General features: G+C 39.0%; 1 protein-coding gene across 9 annotated transcripts in view; it reads right to left on the minus strand.

Annotated features, from left to right (window-relative positions):
* Positions 1–24,615, minus strand: part of LYPD6B (LY6/PLAUR domain containing 6B) — a 176,255-nt gene that overhangs the window by 1,674 nt on the left and 149,966 nt on the right. For 7 of the 9 annotated variants that reach the window (XM_012502551.2, XM_012502552.2, XM_030801329.1 and 4 more), the window contains 3 exons: positions 8,553–8,704; positions 5,229–5,327; positions 604–734 (listed from right to left, as the gene is read on the minus strand). In XM_012502551.2, the coding sequence (XP_012358005.2) occupies positions 604–734; positions 5,229–5,327; positions 8,553–8,667 (345 nt within the window). In that variant the 5' untranslated portion in view covers positions 8,668–8,704. Of the gene's footprint in view, positions 1–603; positions 735–5,228; positions 5,328–8,552; positions 8,705–8,813; positions 9,753–13,263; positions 13,330–24,615 lie in introns of those variants that run through there. The other 2 variants (XM_030801327.1, XM_030801333.1) reach the window with 2 other exon arrangements.

A 24,615-nucleotide genomic window follows, 5' to 3' on the forward strand; every position in this document is an offset into this window, starting at 1 on the left:
CATAAAGGAGTGAAATGCTCATTTAGAATATGATAGAATGAGAATGTTGAAGCAATCACTTGATCTAAAAGGTACCTGAAGTTCATCATATTAAACTGAGGCTAATCCTTCAGACTCCCTTCCTCATCTAAGCAGAAGCAGTGGGTAAGACAAGGTTTCCTTCATAAAAGCTGTCACCATAGTCCTCTTGCCATCTTCCAGTGTCCCTTTGCAGTGTTCTTGGTGACTCCTGGCCATCAAAAGAGCAGAGCAGGCTTTGCCATTTTCTTGTGGACAGTTTGCTCTCAGGTCACCAGAGCTGGCCGCACATCATTCACCCACAGTCTGAGGTCTAGGGTCTAGCTCTGGAGTCTGGGAAATGCCGCTTGTTTGTAGCAACATTACTTCTTGTTGAAGGACAGAAAGTCTAACTGTTCTTTGGTCTCCATCTTATCTTTATTATGGAGTCTTTCCTCAAAATGTAAACACGGTCAACATATTACTATCCTTCCTGCCTCTCCTTTGATCTACAACTTACATTACTGGCATGAAAGTTTAGACAATAACACACACACACACACACACACACACACACACACACACACACACACACACGATCCTTACCGTATGTTCAGAATCTCGGCTGTGGTGGCAGCCGACAAAATGACATTCACTTCTGGAGGCGCACTTTTTGGTGATGGATGTGCTTCTTCCGTGGCTGGTGAAGTGATGGACTGTCAAACAGTACTGCGTGTCTAGGCAAGAGGAAAAAAACAAAACCGAGAAACGAGGTAACTTCAATATCCATATTACAAAAGAGATCTCTTAACAATTGATGCAGAAAGGACGCAAATTCAGGCCCCGCCTGGGGTTTTTAGGCAAGACATTTCACAGCAGTGAACTCTGAAGTTTCTAGACGGTATTTTTCAAAAGACACCAGCTTCTGAAGCACATGTGTGTTTTGAAAATGAACGTAAATGGGCACTCATCCTGTGGCTTCAGTTAGAGCTGAGGAAAAACTGCAAGCATTTTATCAAAACATGGGTCTGCTCATTTGATATGAAAATATTTATGTCTCTGGCCCTCTCTTTCCGTCCCTCTGAAGCACGTTCTCGAAATCTAAAATAAAATGAAAATTGTGAAGGTAAAACGCAATGAATCAGAACACTTGTTTCATTATTTATCATTTTTCTCTTATATACTAATATGCCATGTGGTGAGCTGGGGTGAAAAGCAGGTGCTTCGAATTACACATCACAATCACCTTTTTCACCCATCTATTAAATTGTAAAACCCGCAATTCATTTTGCACCAGCCTAATAATTTCTCTTCTTTTTATTTTTTTTGAGACGGAGTCTCGCTCTGTCCCCAGGCTGGAGTGCAGTGGCGCGATCTCGGCTCACTGCAAGCTCCGCCTCCCGGGTTCACGCCGTTCTCCTTCCTCAGCCTCCTGAGTAGCTGGGACTATAGGCGCCCGCCACCACCCCCGGCTAATTTTTTTTTCATATTTTTAGTAGAGACGGGGTTTCACCATGTTAGCCAGGATGGTCTCGATCTCCTGACCTCGTGATCTGCCCGCCTCGGCCTCCCAAAGTGCTGGGATTACAGGTGTGAGCCACTGTGCCCGGCTGCACCAACCTAATAATTTCTATTCTGATTCTAATCCTACCAACATGTTAGACTTTTCTCATCAATGTATTTCCATTTTTTTCCTCCTCTTTAACTCTTACTTCCTCTGTTTCCCACCCACCACCTCCTGCTTAGTATAGCTACAGTACCTCATTTCTACCCAGAATTATCCTTAAGGTTTTAACCACTCACATTTTATTACTTAGGGTTCTTTGAAGAAGTTTCATTCAATATCCTAGGACATTATTCTTTGGTTCTGTGTCTCTTTTATACCAGAGGCCAATGAAATGCTTCTTAGTTTATTGATCAGAGACTACAACAGCAATGTCATAGAATGGGAAAAAAATTGGACTAAAGCTGAGAAGACTGGGCTTATGGAACTGCCTTTGTCATAGGTGAGCAAGTCATGTTAGATCTTCTGAGCTTTTTTTTTTGGTTTTAGTAAAATGATAGATAATAAGTGTCTTGATGCTCAAACCCATATTGAGTGTGCGCTATCAGCCAGGTACTCCTATAACTTGTGTTCAAGCATTCAATCTTCACCATAAGCCTTAAGGTAAGTCATATTAACAGCCTCAATTTACCGGTGAACTGTGGACAATTTCTTGCCCATGGTCACAGAGAAAGAAAATAGTGAAAAGTAGGATTCTAACCTAGGAGGTTTCCCAGGACTTGCACTCCTAACCAGAACATTATTCTACTCCTCAGTATACTTAATATTAAACCACGTGGCAATTGATATGGTTTGAATCTGTGTCCCACCCAAATCTCATATCAAGCTGTGAGCCCATGTGTTGGAGAGGGGAGGTAATTAAATCATGGAGATGGATCCTTCATGAATGGTTTAGCGCCATCCCCTTAGTGCTGTTCTTGTGATAGTGAGTGAGTTCTCATGAGATCTGCTTGTCTCAAACTGGGTAGCACCTCCCCCCTCTCTTTCTTGCTCCTGCAACCACCATGTGAGATGCCTCATCCCCCCTTTGCCTTCTGCCATGATTGTAAGTTTCCTGAGCCCTCCCCAGAAGCCAAGAAGATGCCAGCATCATGCTTCCTGTATAGCCTATGGAACCGTAAGCTAATTAAATATCTTTTCTTTATAAATGACCCAGTCTTAGGTGTTTCTTTATAGCAATGCAAGAAAGGACTAATACAGTGATATAATGTAGAGTGCCCTACAAGAGTAGCTGACTTCCAGATTCAAAAGGAAAGGGAGCCGCTAAAAGTTCTGGAGAAACCATTTCAGTTTCTACTCCAAACAAAGAAGAATGGAAAATTGGTAGCTGCATGTGTTCATACAGAACGGGACGCATGCTAAGGCAGCCCTAAAAAGTCAGCATAAAAGCCAGGGTAAATAAAACAAGAAATGTCATTCTTGTCATATCCTGTTACACAGAAGACTTCTTTTAACAACACCAACAGACCACAGAAGTGAAGCTGTAAAGTAAAAAGGAAACCTGAGATGACAAAGAACAATAGCCGTAGGCCTATTTGCCCCGAGAAATGGTTGACACTCACTCCCTGAAATGACAAAATGAAAAGTAAGAAGTTACACCCTCAATTAGAATTCCAGGTGGTTAGTATCTCTGGGACCTGCCTGGCCTATAGTAAGAATGTGCTATCTTGCCATGCTGGAATGCAGGGCCATTCCGTATTGAGCCCATTAAGAGTCAGCCTCTCAGGTGGACTCGGCAGAGCTGACTCTCTTCCACCCTTCCCGTCTCTGATGTTTTCTTGGTGGTGGAAAGCTGCAGCTTCTCCTTTGGTTCAGCCATGTTTCAACAGAGAAGAAATCCTAAAGCCCAGAAACAGCCATGCATCTTCTTTGCCTGCATGCTAAGATGGCTTTGGTCCACTAATGACAAATTGGAGCATTATGCACAGACCTAGAAGGAGCAGTGTTTTGGTACAATTCAAAACAACAGCATGAGCCATGAAGATAAGGCCTACCAGGTTGGACATCAGTGCCGCGGTTTACTGCTGTTCTAACCCTTGCTGCCCAGTTTTCAAGGCAACTTAAAGCAAATTGTTAAAGGATGATACTCTCTGAAATAAATTAGTAAAGAGAAGCATCAACAAACCTTGAAAACTTTGAAATAACAAAGATAAATTTCTGTTGAAAATGTAGAAATAAATCCCCAAATACATACAATTATGCAGGCACATACACTCATAAGTGCACACACAACTTAAGGACAATCCCTTGACAGAAATGTAAAAGAACCTCAAGAAAAACACATTTTGGTAATTAATTATTCTTGAAAATAAATAACAAAAAACACTGTCCATATGGATGCAACAGCCATTTGTGCTAATTTATGGCATAAGATTCTCAGGCATAGTAGAGGTCTCCAATGTGTAGTATTTATTGGCTTCACACATTGGTTTTAACTGGAAGAGGTAAAGCTATGCCGCTGCTATAAATAATGTGGTATTGGAATTTCCAAAAGATTCATGGTAACAGTACACCAGAACTAGTTATCTCTAATTCTGTAAGAGTTTTTTTCCTTGGCCTTTTATATCTGAAAAAACCTAAAAAACAGTACATCCTAAAATCTGAACAACCCGATCTCCTCATAAGTAGGGTTTTAACATTTCAATTCATCCATCAGCACATTCTGTCTGCTTTACTTCCAAGCTCATATGCATTCAATCATTCACCTCCCCACCTCCTCTGCTCCTACCAACCTAGTCCAAATTCTCATCTTCTGTCTGAAGACCAGAGTCCTCATTTGGCGTTCCCTTCTACTCTTGTCCCCAACCCTCCGTTCTCCACACAGCAGCCAGGGCAATATTTTGGAACACAACTGCTATGTATTCCCTAGCTTCAAACTCCCTACCGCCTTCTCATCACCCTTACAATAAAATCCAAACTATCAGAAAAAAGAAGCTCCTGCATGTCCTGGCCCTTGCTTCCCTCTTGGATCCTTCCTCCATCTCCCAGTAAGCCTCTGCAGCCAGTCTACTTCCTGTTCATTGAAGAGGCCAAGCCAACTATCACCCTTGAAAACTCTGCATTTGTGATTCCCTCTTCCCAGTATGTTCTTCCCACAGATCTCCATATGGCAGCTTGCTGTTGTCACTCAGGTCTCAGTTCTAAGGTACAGTTCTCAGAGAACATTTCCCTGACTATCTAATCAGAGGCTTCCATTCATTCTGTCAGCAAATATTTACTGAGTAAACATGGGCCAGGCACTGGATTAGGCACTGGGATATATCAGTAAACTAAACAAACTAAAAAGATACTTGGAAGTTTGTTAAATGAATGAATGAGTTTCCCAAATATCAATGTATCTCAAGAGTATAGAAATCATCCTTTGTTTTGAGATGGTAAGTATGACTTTTCTAGAGGTATAATCGAGTATTTCTGAAATTCTGAGAATGACTTAATCGATATTGTGGTCCATGTGTTCTCCCTGGTAGATAACATTTAAGAAATTCTTCCTTAAGGTACTCAACTTCAATTTGAGGCTTTGACACCAGTTTCCAAGAACTCTCAATATAGTCTGATGTCCGGATAGTCTCAGAAAAATAATACATCTGATTCCTAAAGAACATCATCAAGTCCGGAGAGATTCAAATGAAATGAGATCACAGAAGTCTTCCAAACTCAGCACACTTACTTTGTGGACACCATTTGTCTTCTGCCCATCGATTGCAGTTATAATTATCCCCTGCGTTTTCACAAGTAAAGCACTTGAAGCTATTTGGAAATGGTGTAGCTTTAAAGAAAAAAGCAAAGTGAAACAGTAAGTTACAGAAGACAAAAATTTCAAACATCGAACATGGTACAAAATGAACAACTTTAATAGATGAAACAAAACTTACAAGCTTTCATCCTTACAATTTCTGTTTCTAGAGAGCTAGATTTACCCACCCATCAGGCTTTTGGGGAATTTTCTATATTCCCTTTTGTTTAAATATGTCTTCTAAGAATTGCCACTATAGAGTGATGAAAGTGGTCCCACAGCTACTTTGAAAGATGCACAGTATTGTTCTATTATCATTTATAATTTGGGAATAAGTAGGGGCTGAGCGGGTGGATGAGGGCAGTAGAGGTATTGGAACACACGTGTCATCCCTGAAAAGAACTGGAGTCAGATTAACCTGAGTCTGAATTCTGTTCTCCCCACAGATTAGTTGTGCCATTTTGTAAAATTCTAAGATATGATAATATTTATATTAATAATGAATATCCGCATGACTTGCAGAGGTATAATGAGGATTAAATGGGAAGTTGCAAGAAAATACCTTGTGGTCTCTAGCACGTAAAATCACGCTGGTTTCTGTCCATATGCACTTCCCATACAGCTACATTTAACCTCAAACAAGTAATCTCATCTGATATATGCCAATTATCACAACATTAGACCTTGGCCAGGAATACAACATTTAATATGAGGATGATAGTAATTCTTAAGCCCTTATAATTAGGCCAGTTTGTTATGGAAAGAAGAATTTCTGAGTTGCTGTTAGTCTGGACTGAGAGCAACTTGTCTTTATGCCTTTTTTTTGGGTGGGGGGCATTGTATCTTGTAATTTTAGTGGACAAGAAGAAAAAAATAAAATAATTTGACATATCTGTATAGACCAGGTATAGGACCCTGTGTAAAACTTTCAATTCTCCCATTTTCCTAAGACAAAGACACTGTTTCATTCTCTTCATTCTATTAGTAAGACAGTAACCATCTTAGTAATATAACTAGAAGATGGGGTGAAAATCAGAAAGCAGTGGGTATTTCAGATAAAGGGGAAGATATGTATGGTAGCATAAAACAAGAACAAAATATCAAAAGCTAAAGTTTGGAGGACAAGAAGTTAAATACTGAGAATATATTTCAGTTTTGCCTATGTTCAAAAGTGTATTAGCAGGAAAATAAATAATGACATCCATTTTCACCAATTAAATCAGTACAGTTAAAAAATACTTATAGTCAATGCTGGTAGGTAAATGGTTAAAGTATAAATTGGCACAACCTTTTTGATTTAGTAATTCTAATTCCAGGAAATCTATTCTAAGGTCATTAGCCAGTTGAAGAAAAAGTGAATTTAAAAAGATTTTCAGTGAAGAATTATTTAACATTTAACTTGCTTGTGATTTATTTTTCTCTCTGATATAAAGTGTGGGGGAATAGTGAAATAAGCTACAGACCAGCCTTATGATTTTTTTAAATGTAGAAGACATTAAACTATCTTCAGACATTAGAAAATATTCAAAATATGTATAAAGAGGGAAAAACAGTGTAAACTAAATTTGTACGATCTCAGTATATCACATATGTAAATACACATACATAGAAAAAATATTGGAAGGAAATATTCCAAAAGAAAAGCTCCTTTGAATCTTGAGGTTATGAATTAATTTTATTTTCTTCCATATGTTTTCTGTCTCTTTGGAATTTTCTATAATGAACATGTATTACTTTTTTTTTTCTTTTTTAAAATGATTTTTTTCTCATCATAAAATTGTACTAAGCTTAAAAATTTCAAAATTTGTAGAGAAGGTAGGGTCTATGAAAATGATGTCTGTGCCATGTCTTTCAGCTATCAGTATACAATTTTTTTTTTTTTTTTTTTTTTTTTTTGAGACGGAGTCTCGCTCTGTCGCCCAGGCTGGAGTGCAGTGGCGCAATCTTGGCTCACTGCAAGCTCTGCCTCCCGGGTTCACGCCATTCTCCTGCCTCAGCCTCTCCGAGTAGCTGGGACTACAGGTGCCCGCCACCACGCCCGGCTAATTTTTTTTTGTATTTTTAGTAGAGACGGGGTTTCACCGTGGTCTGGATCTCCTGACCTCGTGATCCGCCCGCCTCGGCCTCCCAAAGTGCTGGGATTACAAGCATGAGCCACCGTGCCCGGCCCAGTATACAATTATTACCAATTTAGAAATGTATAATGGTAGTTCAAGGTGTGTATGTGTAGTATATGTAAGTATATGTACGTGTCTATAGTATACATGTGTATATATGCACACACACACAGAGGTGACTGTCCCAAATAATAAAGCACAGAGTAAAGAACAGTAATGATATAGATCTCATTTACGAGTAGTATAAGAAGAGGGGGTTCTCACACCTGACCATGTATCAACAGTATCAGGAGAGTTTCTTAAAAAAGAAAAGCAGAGAAAAAAGATATAAATATATTCTGCATCTCACCCTCTTGACTATTAAATCTCTGGAGAAGTGATTAGGGATATGCAGTTAAAAATCCTTTCATCATGATTCTGATACTCTTCCAGGCGTGGGAACTACAGGCACCCACATGTATACCAAATAATTTTTTAGTTATAAGAATCATTCTCTAATAAAGTATATCAAAGATGTTTTACTTGTCTGAAAAGAAAGGAGGGTTAATGACATATGTATACAAACACATATCTAGACATATGTATGTAAAATGTATTAACATATATATCCTGTATGTGTTACTAATATTTGCCTATCTTTAAACTATTAGTGGAAAAGTTGAGTCTTATGTAACCTTTGCTAATGGTGATTATGCGTGGTAGTAATGAAAATCCAGGTGATATTTCCCTCCAAATTTCAAACATACAAATCTGTTTTCAAAATTGTTAATGGCCATTTGAAAGAATTAATAGATCATTTATGCAGAAACATTCAACAGCCAATTTCCTTCTCCAGGGAAGACACAGACAAAGAACAATGAATTTCCTCTACTATGCCATGATTAGGAACGGTGCTCCAAAAGTTTTTTTAAAACAAGAATGCTTTTAAAACTTCAGCAGGAAGCCAGACCATTTTAAGGAAATGGAGAACATTTCACTTACCATATGCTTACCCATAGAAGTAATGGAGACTTTCTGTTTTATTCTAGGGATAAACCAAATGTTCTGGGAAAGATGAAGTTACAATAAATGGAAAAGGGGGCTTCATATCAACACTCTGGCCCCACAGCCATGAACTAGGATGGCAACCACCACTACTTACGGTCGAGAGGAGGCCTCACATTATAGAAGTTGATGTTCTTGGCAAATGCCCAGCTTTCTGAGAAGATAACGATCTGGACAACAGCTATAGCGAGAGCGTGACAGAGGAGCGGCATGCTGACCTTGTGTGCTGGGCGGTCCAAACTCTTATATCTATGGTGAAAAGACACACTGGTTCAGTTTCTTTATATTTTACATCAGTGGGTGTGTGTTTTGCTTCTGTTTGGAAAGCTCCATTATCCAAATATATCCAACCATCTACCTGTTGTGTAGGGCCAGGACCTGCGAGTAAATTGCATTGTTTTTGATCAGATGAAAGGTAAGTAATGACCTCCTTCTACTGGTCAGGCCTCTGCACTAGCCAGGTGGGCTTTAGCAGAACACTTGATGGCCTTTTGAGTTCAGGAAGGACAAGCAGGCAGAGCTGGCCTGGCTGCACCCCATTCCCTCAGTGCCTGCGGCTAGCTGGTTTCCTCTGTGCTGAATCACCGGATTTCTTAAATCAACCGTGGTTCTGAGGCATGTTGAGCCAAAGTCACTGGACCACCTATCTGTCAGTTCCATTCCTTGAGTCAACACTTACATCTGATAAATTTTGCAACTCTTTCAAAACCTAGAAGAAACAATAAAAGTGGGAGCAGTGAGGAGGACAGCAGGGGAAAGGACAAGGAGTCTGAGAAATAAAATCTCTGCCAGATCCTAGAGCACACCCATACTGAGAAGAGACAAGAGTCATCGTGAACTGCCAGCCCCTCCCGTTTCTGTCACCCTGGGCACAAGAAGCTGCCAGGAGGCTCTAGAGGAAACAGAATAAAAGTTGTCTGAAAAGCTGACAACCATATAATGTTAGTCCTGGTCCACAAATACTACTCACCGCATTTATAGACTTTAAGTAGGCAGGGGAAAATCCCAACGAAATGACAGACAGGCACATAGCACTGAGTAAAAGATACGACATCTTAAGCCCCCTGGCTCTACTCCCCCAGAGGCAGAACTGGTAGCAAAAAAATTCATAATGTCACCACTGACAGGTTTCCTTTGACAAGGGGGAGGTGTGGGCAACAGAAAAAGTATGTAACTGGGAACCCGAAGACCTTGGTTCAGGTGCTGCCTCTGCTATTTATTAGCTGCCTGACCTTGGGCAAGCTCTTGAAACTCTATTAACCTCAATTTCCTCATCTGTAATGTGGCTTAATAACACCTACACTGCCCACATATTTAGGTAAATGTGAGCGTCAAATGTGGGTTCAGAAAGGATCACATAGGATTGTGTACATAAAAGAACTCATCATAAAAGTTCTGTGAAAATACTGGAATACTAGTGTTCAATACTATTTGCTGAACTCCTTCTTGCTGAATCAACTGGTTTCAATGGGTTTAGGGAATTTTTCAAAGGAAAAAGTTTGATCTCTGCATATACAAGCATAATCCTTCACATGCACATTTTGTTTGAAGCCAGAGCAATAATGCATAGATTCTAGGAATTTTCTTCCCTCTCTTATTGTGGGCATACTGATTTTGCATGTATCACTAATCAGGCCTGCCTATGGGGATGGAACTAAATTATTAGACAATACGTAGCCACAACATCCTATCATCCCTATTGATGGTGTTTGCCACTGATAGAACTGAGTTGCTAAGAAAGTACTCAGAGTTATAAAACAACAACAGAGTTATAAAACAACAAGAACTTTTGTGAGTATGTTTCAAAAAACAATAGCTGAACTTTCTACACTGCATTATAGCTCATGTACATAATCATACCTAGTGATATATAAAAATATATATAATTCTTTCCTGGTTCATTTTAGAAACCAAGATTGACCTTTCAGTTGTTGGATTTCTAAATTCTATTCTTATGCTCTTTCTGAAGAAATGGACAGTTAGCAAATAATATTATCCCTTACAGACAAGTGGTTGTACTGATACAGATTCTGCTTCTCCTATTCATTTCTCTGAGTTGGTCTCTTCCAGTCATTATTACACCCTTCCTTATACCAGTGGAGACCCTTTGAGTGGGGGACACTAATCCCTTTTTCACAGTCTCAGAAGGACTGTGTTCCAGTAGCAATCCTCAGGTGTTCTTATAATATGGAGAGAAGGCCTAAGATACAGGTTTCAGTGTCGCGTTATCTACATTCAAATCTCTTTTTCACTACTAAGCAACTATGGGACCTTAGACAAGTTGCTGAAGATTTCCAAGCCTTGGCTTCCTCATCTCTAGAACAAGCATAGGATAGTACTTACCTCATCGTTTTGAAGTGAGGACTGAACGACCCAGTGCCTAGGGAAGCTAAGCACATAGTTCGCACGCACCGAGTCGTTGAGCTGAGTGCATGTGCTGAGCACGTGGTTAAAGCTCTATTTATTGAGCACTTTCTACTCAATAGTAAAGAGCATTGGCTCAAATACCTGTATCCAAAACTGCTATTTGGTGCAAGTTCCTTAACTTCCCTGTACCAAAATTTTTGCATCTATAAAATGGGAGTAATAATACCCACTTCATAGGGTTGTAGGAATTAAATTAATGCCTGTAAAGTACTTAAATTAGTTACATGTGTGGAATTTTGCTAATTTTTACTAAGTAAGCACTTACTATTACGAACAAATCCCCAGTTTGGTATCACAAGTAAGAAGTTTGGTTTTCCTCATGTAATCTCAGTGTGAGACAAAAGCCCATTCATTTATTCAACATGTTGTTATTGATACCTAATAAATAACAAGTTATTGTTATCACTGACTCCCCAACAAGGTCTTGACTCTAATGCAAATTGCATTTTAGAGGGAGAAGACAGGCAATACATGTGGGCAAAACATAATTTCAGATAGTCATAAGTTTCTTGAAGGAAACACAATAAGGTGAGACGATGGTGAATAGAAGGTGCTACTTTACACAGACAACGGACCCAGTATGTCTCTCTGAGTAGGTGACATTTGAACAGGTAAATTAAATCATGGGAAAGAATCAGCCAAGCAAAGAATCAAGGGAAAAGTGACCAAGGTCCTAAGATGGAAAGAAGCTTGCCTCATGGGGGGAACTCAAAAAAAGCAGCCAGTGTGGCTGGAACATGAAGAAGTAGGGGACTGGACAGTCAGGGAGTCGGTGGGACCAGATCACACAGATGCTTACAGGCCGTGGCAGCAATTTTGAGTCTAGCAAAATCAAGAAATTGTTTAATTTAGACCATCTAATTGTGAAAAATGCCAAGAATGCTTTTTCTCTGTCAAGTAATTGGTCCCAGATTCCTAGCCTTATCTCTAGTTCCTGAAATAAAGGGACACAAATGATAGTGAACATAGAGGAATATGGAATTCAGATACACTGCAAAGGTCTCTCTAAGAATAAATGATAAACTTAAAAACAACTAATCGAAAACAAATACAAGGATTAGGCTTCTTTCTGGTTTTTCCATCCTTCAAAATAGCACTGTAGGAACTCTAGTGTCATTATCATTGTACAAGTGAGGAAACCATGGTTTGGCAGCAACATATGTAATGATCCCAGCACACTGCTCAGAACATAATATCCTCTCAAGAAACTTCCACATAGCACAGCCTAGCCTGCTAAACTTGAAAACTAATGAGAAGTATACCAAAGATTGCTTCCATATAGACAAAATGTATTTTCATTTCCATTTTTAACTAAAACAGCATAGACTTATTCTATCAAAATTCTGCAAAACTGCCAAAGTTTTGCCTGTCAAGTGAGGAAAGTACTAAATAAAAATGTCTTCTATTTCCAGAGCGTGTTTTCTAATCGATTACCATCGACTGCTTCTTCCTGAGCACCTATCTCTCTCTCATCTATCCTTCAGTGTGTAGGTTTGTGTTAACATGACTGTTTTATTTTTCACAACTCAAACACATTAGGATAATGAAAAAGTAAATGACTAACTATAGTAGCTGACAGTTGTTTTACATTCAGAATAATCTCACAGAGACTCTGAACTAAAAATTATCTGCCGAGACTTTGCTGAGTAGGCTTTCATTGCAGTCTTTGTGGCAGAACAAGGTCACAATAGAGCTTATATTTTGCTCCAGAGGGGGAGAAATCTTTCATATGGATTAGATTAAGCCATTCAGGTTATTTTCTCCGAAGCCATCACATAGAGCAGTGTTACTTCTTCATATGCGAAGACAGGCGACCTATGAGCGTCTTCAGGTTATTTGCAAAACTGTGTGTCTAGACATGTTTTCCCTCTGGGTGGAGTATCTCAAAGGAATCCACATGATCGATTGTAGAGACCCACGTAATGGTTAAGGGCGACTTCGTGCTGTTTCAGAATATGGCTATAATAATTTGGCTTCCTGTGACTTAGACATTTTCATATTTTGACACTAAGAGAAAAAGTTCCACATAGATAATAGGTATCGTGACTTCAAGGGTAGCTCAAAACATTTTTCCCAATACAGAGCTTATTACCGTCATCCATCTTTCCCACATAGTAGGCCTGGTCAGAAATCCCTCACCCATGGTACTGATCTTTCCTGTGTTTTATGAGTCCTCCCTTCGGAAGATACATTAATACTTGCTCCAGAATGCAGAGTGCTTCTTTGCCAGAAGGAAGGGATTTCTGCAAGGCATATTTATAGGGATACAGAAGGGATGGGCAACTCTCAGGCTTCCAGAGAATGGCAGGTAGCCAGATTTGTAAATTTAGGAAACCCCACCTGAGACTTTGGCCTATTACTGACCAGAATCAAGGACTTACCTGACACTTGGTCCAGAAGCATGACTATTTCCCAAGTCTGAGCTCGGATAATCATCCCATCCAACATGTGGCATTTTACACTTCCAGGGAAAAGACAGAAAGTTGATGGGGTCTTCAGGAAGCAGCACATCTTTGACATCATAAACTCTTTTGAGGTAGGAAAATGACCCACATTTTTTTTGTTATATGCCCCAGGCCATGCTCAGTGCATGCTAGATACTCAGTAGATACTTTATAGAACAGAGCCAACCTCATTAGCTATGACCTATAAAGAGTGCCTTAGCTAGTAAGAAAGACCAAAGTTGTGGGCAGTAAAGAATTGGCAGGGTGTCCAAAGATGATAAAGAAATGATGAAAGGTGATTTGAAAAAGAAGAGACTAAACAAAGGTGGCAAATGCTGCCATTTCTTGCACAATTGCTAAAAATGAGTCAGCAAGCATGAGGCCAACTTCAGCTGCCAATAAAATAAACGAAATAGATAATGTAAGGGGAACAGTTCTACTAAGTCCAACATGCCTATCAACACTCACATTCACACCTTCTTGCAAGCACCATTTATCTCACAGTAAGACACTTTAATGACAATCTTTAACAGGCCCGGCTTCCCTTGTAAAAAGAATAGAAGGCAAAGTGGAAATTCAAAATGAGAGCTGAAATTTTACTCAGCAAGAATGGAATAGACAAAAAGACTCCTCTTCCAAAGGCAAATGGGCCAGAAAAGTTTACCGTTTACTTGCTTCTGGCTGTTAGGCCAGGTTGGCAACTGGAGATATTTCAGTTCCCATTAAATTTAGGAAGAACACTGGTGGGGCTTAGTCAAGACCAGGTGCTCACTCCCTTCCTTGCAGGGGAACTGAGGCTTCAGTTCCTAACCTTCCCTGGGCGTTGGGAACCCAATTCCTACGGCTTGAATTTCTCTTTGCCAATAGGTTCTCTATTTCTGGTACATGGAGGGTTGTTTTCCCCCACAAATTTAAATATGAATTATTTTAATTTTAATATATTTAATCTAGCATTCTATGTGCCTGAAGCAGAATAGGAGAGAGAAGTTGAGCTTACAATCAGCTCCATCATCTTGATCTGACGATTAGCTCTCTATAGAGCACAACAGACTTTACTCTTGGATAACAACATTCAATAGGGAAAAATAAAAGCATGATTCAGCCTTAGCCTTCACTATAGCTTGTCCAAATCTTGAAAATAGTGCAATTATAAGTCATGCATTTGTACCAGGTACTGTACTGAGCACACTGTCCTTGTGCGCTGAAAAATTATTGGGACCAAAAGTCAATATGAGCCACTGGTAAGATGTGACTGACAAGAATTAATACAATCATCTTTGAGAGGAGGAGTAACAATGAGCTTTAGGTTCAGAAATACCTAGAAGAAAATTCCGGTCCTACATTTACCAATCAGGTGACCACAGAGTTAAGAAATACTGTGCCCATTTGCCAGTAAGAAAAGTGAGTCTTAAGAGTCACACAGGAAACTTCTAAGTTGTGGTGTGGATTGAACACAATTACATAAGCAAAATACATTTCACTTAGATGGGGTTCAAGAAATCTTAGGTGCCTGCTTCCCCCGTTTCTCCCTCCTTCACCCTTGCTTTAGACATCATTAGCAGCAGAATGGAGATCAGATCAAGTGGCATAAATGTTCAGCTTCATTGCATACTGGCTGGAGTAAATCTGGTCAACAGGATTGAATTCTGTGCACTGATTTCTTAAGATTTAGAAATTCTCTCTACTGCAACCAAGGGAAAGTTGGAATGAATGACTGCCAAGGTCCCTTCCACTTCTAATAATCTATAATTTTTATGGAAAGAGATTAATGAAGAATTCTAGTTATTACACAAAGAGTCAGAAATGTAATACAGCAGTCCCATCACATTTCAGATTCCTGCTGTACTGCTTTAAATAATCTAAACTTACAAAAAATCTCATCAAGCACAGGATCAAAAACTCACCAGAAATAAGTAGCTCATTTTTTAAGTATAAAGCTGTATATTTTGCAATGCCAAAGACAGAAGCTTTTTCTACTACATGCAACCTGATCAAGGAGACTGTCTAAAGCAGCACTGATGTTAAAATAATTTCATTATGCAAATCAATTTTAAATCTAATCATGAATTAATACATGGCCCATAAGTGTATAATTTGGGTGGAGAAACAGTCTAATCAATTTTAAAGACATCTTTTTAAATGTGATTCAAATTTTAAGAAAAAGCTAAAAGACTCTTCTAAGGTAACAGCTCTTCAACTACATTTCTGTCAAAGACAAGATTTTATACCTTTTTGGAGATGGCTTTCATGACACCAGAAAGGTAACATGGTAAGAGCTCCACATAGACAAAATTTAAAAGCAGTGAGGCGCGGTGGCTCACGCCTGTAATCCCAGCACTTTGGGAGGCCGAGGTGGGCAGATCACGAGATTAAGAGTTCGAGACCAGCCTGACCAACATGGTGAAACCCCGTCTTTACTTAAAAAATACAAAAATTAGCTCGGCTGGTGGCACGTGCATGTAATCCCAGCTACTCAGGAGGCTGAGGCAGGAGAATCACTTGAACCTGGGAGGCGGGGGTTGCAGTGAGCCAAGGTCATGCCACTGCACTCTAGCCTGGGTGACAGAGCGAGACCCTGTCTCACAAAAAAGAAAAGAAAAAAAAAAAAAAAGAAAAGCTTAGATGTTTGGGAATTAGAAACTCCCTTTAAAAAGAATCAAGATTGGTTTGCCATGTCTTATCCAACTATTTGGACAAATGGTAGGAACCTAATAAGTGCGTTGATCACATTTGAGAGTCTCCTTCACACAGGTGGAATAATTTTTACCCTGTTTGCTTCCATAAATGATTTTTAGGAGGCTTATGCCAAGTCATGTATGCATTAAAGCTCTTCAAAATACTGAATAAAACCCATACTGGATGAGAGGATAGTAAAGATCCTAATCCCTTCCATGAACGAAGCACTCAGCTGTGCATTTCCCTTTGCTCTGTACTTCCTAGAAGCCAGGGGAGACATGGGACACATTGATTCTCATTATTTGAGAAAAGATAACTCTTCTGATACTTAATTCTCTAATTGATGAGTCATACCAGCTACAATATAGGGGCTGCCAAACAACATATGAATAATGCCTGAAATTTGTTTTGAGGACCTCCAGATGCATCCATCACTTGGCCATTTATTTATTTTTCTTGAGACAGATTCTCCTCGCTCAAGTCATCAGGCTTGAGTGCAGTGGTGCGATCTCGGCTCACTGCAACCTCCACCTCCCGGGTTCAAGCGATTCTCTTGCCTCAGCCTTCTGAGTAGCTGGGACTATAGGCGTGAGCCACCATGCTCAGCTAATTTTTGTATTTTTAGTAGAGACAGAGTTTCACCATGTTGGCCAGGATGGTCTCGATCTCTTGACCTTGTGATCTGCCCGCCTTGGTCTCCCAAAGTGCTGGGATTACAGGCATAAGCCACCGTGCCCAGCCTGGCCATTTCTTTAAAAAAGCCAAAGACATAACATTGAAAGGTAATTCTATACAGACCCGTCTGCTATCAGGTATATAAATGAAAGATTTGTTTTTCTTTTCCATGGGAGAGGAGTGTCTTTATACTTGAGAGAAAGATATAGCTGGACAGAAGTTCTGTAGGAGAGCTGCTCTCTTTACTGAACTCATTTCTTTTAATAACCAATCAAAGTTCTCTTAAGAGAAAGGGAGTCTGAAATGTCCGGCAGCTGGCTAACGGTCCATGACTCGACATTGGCTGAGTGGAGGAGTGTATCATGCCACAAATGCACTCTAATACATGGCACTCAGTTGAGGAAATTTAGCATTCAGGGTCACTCTGTGTAAGGTGATGGCTAGCACTTTTTGACTTCATTTAGCCTCAGCTGACATAGCAAAATGATCGTAAAAATAATGTTTTCATACAGATGTGTTTCTCATTTGAGAAATGTCTCTGTATATGTGTGCTTGGATGTGTATATATGCACATACACAGTCATACATATATTTTATTGAATGAATTCGTTGCTTAAGCACTATGTGCCAGATTGTAAAATTGTCCCTAGAACTCTGTTTAAGAGACAGTATTCCCTATAATCTAACTGCCTTCAGCACCCACATGGTTATGTTTCAACTGGGAGAGCTGCACGATGCACAATTGTTACTATGCATCTGTCCTGTCTTTTTACTTCTGTCCTAGGGTTTAATGTCACTGACCATTGTTTATAAAGCCCCCACTCACTCAACTTTATTCTGGAATCTACATCTAGAAATATATTACCCATGTAAAGAACATGTTTGTAGATATCTATCATTTTGAAACAGGAGGGCATTTAAAAACGAACAATAAACTGCATGCTATGGCTAAAGAGTATCATGCTGACTTTTGCATAGTCACAAAATCCAGAACAGATTATTCAAAGAGCTCTCTGGAAGCTGACAAGCTTATAAAAGCAATCCTAATAAAAAATTTCTGCATTCTGCATATATAACAAAGTTACAGTGTGTCACTTGCTCCATAAATTGCCACTATTACCACTTGGAGCAGAAGGAAATGTACATATATAAAGATATATATGTGCATAATTTCATATTCCCAGGAAACTGAAAAATTATGTACATTAAATAGTGTTTTAATTGCAACATGAAAAACTACATTAAATGGTTCACGATACGGTTCATGGTCCCACAAGGGTCAAGTCAAGTGTAAATGCTGCCTAGTATAATGGGGAGAAACCGGCCTTTGGAGGCACTCAGGCCTGGGGGCAAATTCTAGCTCTGTCCAGGATCTACTGCCTCTAGCTGATCACTGGATTGCTCTGAGACTGTTTCCCTATCAGTAAAATAGATATATCAGATACCTATATTGCAGAGAGTTTTGTGCAAATTAAAGGAGAATAAAAAATAAGCCCCTACCTATTTCCATTTTTGTCAAATTATTAAATCAATTAGAAAGCTCAATACAGAGATTTATTGTTCCTCTATGGATGATCATACAGGCCAATATCATTAAGGCCATACAACAGCTGACAAGATTTAAGACTGAAATTCAATATACATATTTTTAGCTCTCAAATTCTATGATTATCTGAGCACATATGAGAGCAGAATGTAAAATTCCTCTGAAGACCAATTTTAAGAAAACTACTCTAGCATACATGTGAGAGCAATATTTAGGCCTCAATGGAGCATTTCCATTTATTGGCTTTCTGGTAAATCTATATGATTTGCCTTTACTCATAAATAACACGCAGTAGTTCTCATAGCATTTGTTTTAAAAAGCAACAGGCTCTGTGCTTTCACTCGTGTCATTGTTTCATTGCCTCAAGTGTGTGTCATACTTCCCATTCTGCTTTGAAGGTCCAGTTCAAATACTTTTCATTCACAAAATCTTTCCATGCCTACTCCAGCCCATGAGTTAGTCTCTAGCCTGAAGAAAGCTTGGAGTTTGCTTGTGGACACAGACTGTCCTTCCTTGCTTAGCAATGGGTTGGGCAGAGAAGGCCCAGTCCATGTTTGGAGATGGGCTGAAGGTCTCTAAGTGACCACAGACCTCATACACTTGCAGACATTGCAAATTTTTAAAAAATGACTTTTCACCTTTTTTACCAACAGAATTGCCATTTCTATTTTGATTGTTCATTTAAGTGAACAATCTTTTCGGTTTTGTGACAATCTTTTAACAACACTCTTTTAAGTTACCCACGTGGAAATTATGAGAACTCCATTTGCAGCAACTGAAGGTCTGTTCAACAATGGCCTAGTACATTCGTCTGTGATTCTCTTTTTTATTCATTTTTTATTATTAGTGAATGCAGAGATTCTTCTCACTAAAAGTACCTGAGAGAGACTGGCCAAAGTACTTGGTGAGGCGGCCATCTGGAAGGTGAGAGGCCTGGGGAAGCACCGATGACCCTAATTGTTCACAGTGTCCTATGGGATGTGGACCCCACTGTACCCGATGCCCAGCTCACATCCACTGATGGCAAAGATGACTTCTAGTCCACAGACTCACAACTCTGGCAACTGTCTTCTGCTGTGGGTAATAATCACTCCGGCAGCGAGCACAGCACACGCACTTCAGGGCTCATCACTCCCCCACTTAACACTCCCCAAAAGCCCCCCCACAAAGATTGTCCATTACAATTTGTATAGGATAGACACTTGGAACATAATCATTGAATAAATGCTTGATTGAGGTTGACTTCACCATTCTCTTCAGTGGGCAGTTATTCCAACTTGAGGGCTGAGAGACCTCAAATTAGCACATTCACTATACCCCATGATTCATCTTCAAAGAACTTTCCCATCCAAAACTAATTAATCCTCTCCACATCCCTGTGAGGTAAGGGTGGTGTGATCATCTCCAGGGTATAAGGAGGAAATTGGGGATGAGGAGGTTACAAGCTGTGCCAAGGGTAATTAAGGGTGTCTGCAGGGGAATGAAGTCATGATATACCAATCCCAGGCCATTCCTCCACCTTTCGCCATGCTTTGCCCATCTCATCATTCTCTGGGCTTTGGTGAAAACGTAGACAGAGTCTAGGAGATATGAGCATTTCAAAAAAAAAAAAAAAGACTTGCCCCTGCTAAACACTTGAGATGTCTTTCCTACAATAAGTTGGTATTAGAAGCCACTTCTTTGCTAATATCAAAGTATCCAAGAAAAAAAAAAAGGAAGCCACTTCTCTTAGTTTCTTCCCAATAAAAATATGTCGTTAGGTAAATTTAATACTGTCTCCTGGAAAGAAGGCTGAGAAAAATACATCTTCATCTGTCTTCCTGGGAAGCACACAGTGTAGTTCGCTCTAATGTCTTCAGAGGCACAAGCCAGCCCACTGGCAGTCTTGAGGTTCAGGGTTGCTGCCTGTCCAGACCTGTGATCTGCCCGGAGCAGGATGATAGCATAGCCCTCCTTAACACATTTTACCCAGGCCTTGCTTCTCTGCAGCGTGTCTCTCAGCAGCTCCCCAGAGAATGGCATAAAGCAAATATTTCAGCCATCTCTACCCTAGACCTTTCTCACTTTGCTGAAGAAGAAGCAGGATTGGTGATTTCCAATTCAACCACCAAAACAGTGTCCTTTTTCCTTTGCTGGCTTCTCTTCCTCCTCCTGCCTGCCCCAAGCTTCAGGCTTTTATGTTATTACTATTTACTTTCTCATGGTATATTAGGATATAACTAATATATAACTATATAATAGCAGGATGCTATTAGTAGTACTTTCGTTAGGGATCACATCCACTGTCACACATTCGACTCCCATTTCTCTATTGCCAGTTTCTAAATCACCAGGCCTCTCCCTGACCTGAAAAGGCTGCATTGTAAATTATAATTTTCTTCAATTTTTATATAGTATGAGTTGGAGTAGGTAATTTACTATTTCATTTGGAGAATGACTAGTCCTAATAGCAAAACTCTGTAATGCGCCAATAATTAAAACAGTATAGACAGGACTAGCATATGAGCAGACAGACAAATGAAACAGAATAGAAGGTCCAGACATAGACTCAAATCCATATAAGAATTTGTTATATCACAAACATAATCTAGTAAAGTAGGGATATACTTAAAGAAGTTGAGTTGGGACAACTGAGTGGCCAGGAAAAAAATAAGGTTGGATACGTACCTCATACTGTACACACAAAAACAAAGCCATAAACATTTCCAAAAATAATATTTGAACAAGAATAATTTTATTAAATAATTTTACATTATTTAATTAAGTTTTTAAGGAACCATTGTTATCTTAATTGTTTAGAGGATATATTCTAAAAAGTCCATCCTTACATGTTATTCGTACATATATAGATGCACTTATGAAGAAAATAATATATCTGGAGTTTGCTCTAAACATTCTCAAAATGGGTGAGAAAATAGATAAAATAAGATTGGCAAAATATTCCTAATTGTTGAGGCTGAATGATGGGTAGCTGGGGTCTATTATACTATTTTCACTATTTGTATATGCTTAAAATTGTTCATGATAAAATGTATTTTTTTTAGTACCGGAAGAAAACATGAGTGACTTTCTTGGAGTAGGGAAAGGTCTTTCTAACCATGATTCAAAACACAGAAAGTATAAAATTAAAGTTTGATAAATTCAACTATATTAGACAACTTCTGTATGCATAACAAAAAATCATAAGCAAAGTTAAGAAACAAATAACTTGAAGAAAATATTTTCAACTCCTATCACATTTAAAACGATAGATAATCTCACTAATATGGAAATAGCTACTAGAAATCATAAGAAAATGATCAGAAATCCAATAGAAAAATTGGCAAAGAAAATTAATACACATTTCATAGAAAAATCCACCAAATGGCCCTTAAATGTCATGAGAACAGTTGAGCATCTTTTTGAACAGGAGAAATGAAAATGAAAATTACACTTTATCACTTCTAGATTTTGGCCAAGCTGATACATGAACATGTTTTCTTAACACTCTCGTTTTGAGAAGACCACAGGAAATTTTCATATATTGCTTGGGGGAATACAAACCCTATGGGGCAATTTGACAACATTATTAAAATTTTAGATGTACTTACCCTTGACCCCCAAAATCCTACTCTGGTTTTATTCTACAGGTAGACTTGCATACATGAACAATGATATATTGGCATGATATCATTGTAGCACTGTGTGTAATAGTAAATGTCTGAAAACAACCCAAGTGTCCATTAAAAGGAATATAGATACGTGCACACACACAGAGACACATGCACGTGCGAGTGTGCACACACACACGTTACCAATGTTACCTCATATGTTACCTATTGTGTTAGAGAGGGAACAGTATGAAAAACACTATATGTGTTTACTCATATATGGATTAATATACTCAGTAAGAATACCTAGGAAACTAATGAAAGCGGTGGCCTACAGGTAGAGAGCCAGGGATAAAAAAATATACAGTACAAGGGAACAGAAGTGAGAATAGGACTTCTTGGAGTATAACTCATTTCATTGTTTTGATTTATAATCCATGTGAATGCATGACTCATTCAAAAATTAAATTAAAACAAAACAATTCAATTGGCTCTATAGTTTATGGTTAAAGCTCAATAGTTTTCTCTAGTGGACCAATGACTTGGAAAATTCAAACAGCAGATGGTACAAAACAGCATTTTTGTTTGGCTTTGAAATGCATCATTTGGAGGTGGGTGTAGGGGTACCTGACAATTCACCAGCCTAATTACATTTTGCAAACTGCACTGGTAAAGTCCCCTGAGATCCTGGTAAGAACAGATTCACAGTTGTCTGAAATAAAAGCCGATTAAGAATGAAGGTAAGGAAGATCAACAGCCAGGAAGCACTGCCTTGCTTCCCCAACAGGTTTATTTCCATTTATGTATACAGTGTTGTGATATGCTGGCTATTAGCAGCACTTCTCCCTTACTCTATAGACCAACAGGCACCAACTTTTTTGTCCCCCAGGTCGATTTCTATCTTGCCCCTACTCCTAACTTCAGATTCCATGTTTAGAAGGATTTATCTAAACTCTATGTAGAAGATAATTCATCATCCATTTTTAAGATTAAAAACACATAACTGCCATAAAAAGTGATCCACATGAGATAACTAAATTACTATTTAACATGATATATACATATATACAGGAGATATATATATATAATTTTGGACAAATCAAAAGAATTGTTTTTACACCCTCATTAGCCCATATTGTTTTATTGCCCTTGAATAGACAATTTATTTTATGCTTTTTGAAATATTAAAAATAGCTCCATATCTCCCACGACTACATTTGAGGTTCTGGGACCCCAGATTTCAGGCTGCTGAGTAGGCAAGAGGAGGAGGCCTGAGAATTCTCACTCTTTAGCCCCTGGGATGAAGTCTTCATAGGAAGAGGGGGCTACCATTCACTCCAATAGGAAAGGAAGCAATGGTCCCTTGTACATATACATTAACGGGGAAATTCCTCTTATTTAGCTTAGTGAAAAAGCTAAGTATTTTGCCACATCTGGGCTATTTCTCAGCATTTCAGTTTCCTTACGTGTAGAATCAGGTCTTAAAAGTTAAGAGCATAACATTAGGCAAGTTATTGAATCTCCCAGTGCCTCAGTTTCCTCATTGTGAAAATGACAAAATAATAGAAAACAATGACCTCAAGTGAGTGAGTTAATTTGTCTTAAGGCACTTAGACTAATGCCTGGAAGATAGGAAGAACTCCATAAATACTAGCTACCCACATGAAACATCTTAGAGGTAAGTATGCTTAAAACTACCTCTCTGGAGCCAGGCGACCTCCTTAGACGTTACGGAATATATCCTCTATCACCATTTTCCTTAGACTAATTAGCTGTAATACAAATGGAAAATTATTGACTTTCACAATCTCAACTTTACTGGGTGCTGAGTGATTTACATAATCCTGTAGCTAGGAGGTCCCAGAACTGCATTCCTTTCTTTGGCAAATTTGTATGTCTTCCTCCAAAGGCAATATTTATTCATCACATCTTGTCTGAGTAATGACTCTGGGCTGGGGTTAGGCGGAGAATGTCAATCCTTTTCCCCACCCTCGGTGCAAGGGCTTAGAACATGGCAGCAGAGGAAGACATCACATTCAGATAAAGTCAGAACCAACCAGCCCATGACTTGACAAGAGAGTTTAGAAGAGATCCAAGGTAGGGCCTATTTATAAGTGAAAAAACAAGGCCTCCAATTAGCCTCCAGAATCTGACACCTCTGAGTCTCTACTTTGCATCACAGGGGAGATATTAAATTCATGATCTAGAAGTAAATGAGAGAAAATAATGTTTATAATCAGTAGTTTAAATGTGCACTTGTCTCCTATACTGTCTCTTCACAACATCCTAACAGGTGAGCAAAAGAAACTGGGAATGCTGTACCCAGGAAAAGACAATTTTACAAAAATGCTTCCCCAGTCATTGACTCTTAAGGAAGAAAATGGAACCAAACTCTGTCCCTGATGGGAAATGAGAGGAATAACTAATGTTTTTCCAGCTAAAAGTTTGAAAAATATGCTTTGCCACATTCAAAATCTTCACCCATTTCTTTCTTTCCTTACATTTTCCTTACCTAAAAGCCACATTTTAATTAATTTCATAAAATAATCCAATTTATACCCTCTAAGGCAAGCTTGTCCAACCCATGGCCCACAGGCTGCATGCAGCCCAGGATGGCTTTGAATGCAGCCAAACACAAATTTGTAAACTTTCTGAAAACATTTTGAGATTTTCTTTTGCACTTCTTTTTTTCAGCTTATCAGCTATCATTAGTGTTGGTGTATTTTATGAGTGGCCCAAGATAGCTCTTCTTCCAATGTGGTCCACAGAATCCAAAAGATTGGACAAGCCTGCTTTAAGTAA

Source organism: Nomascus leucogenys, chromosome 20, assembly GCF_006542625.1.
Source record: "Nomascus leucogenys isolate Asia chromosome 20, Asia_NLE_v1, whole genome shotgun sequence".
Lineage (NCBI taxonomy): Eukaryota > Metazoa > Chordata > Mammalia > Primates > Hylobatidae > Nomascus > Nomascus leucogenys.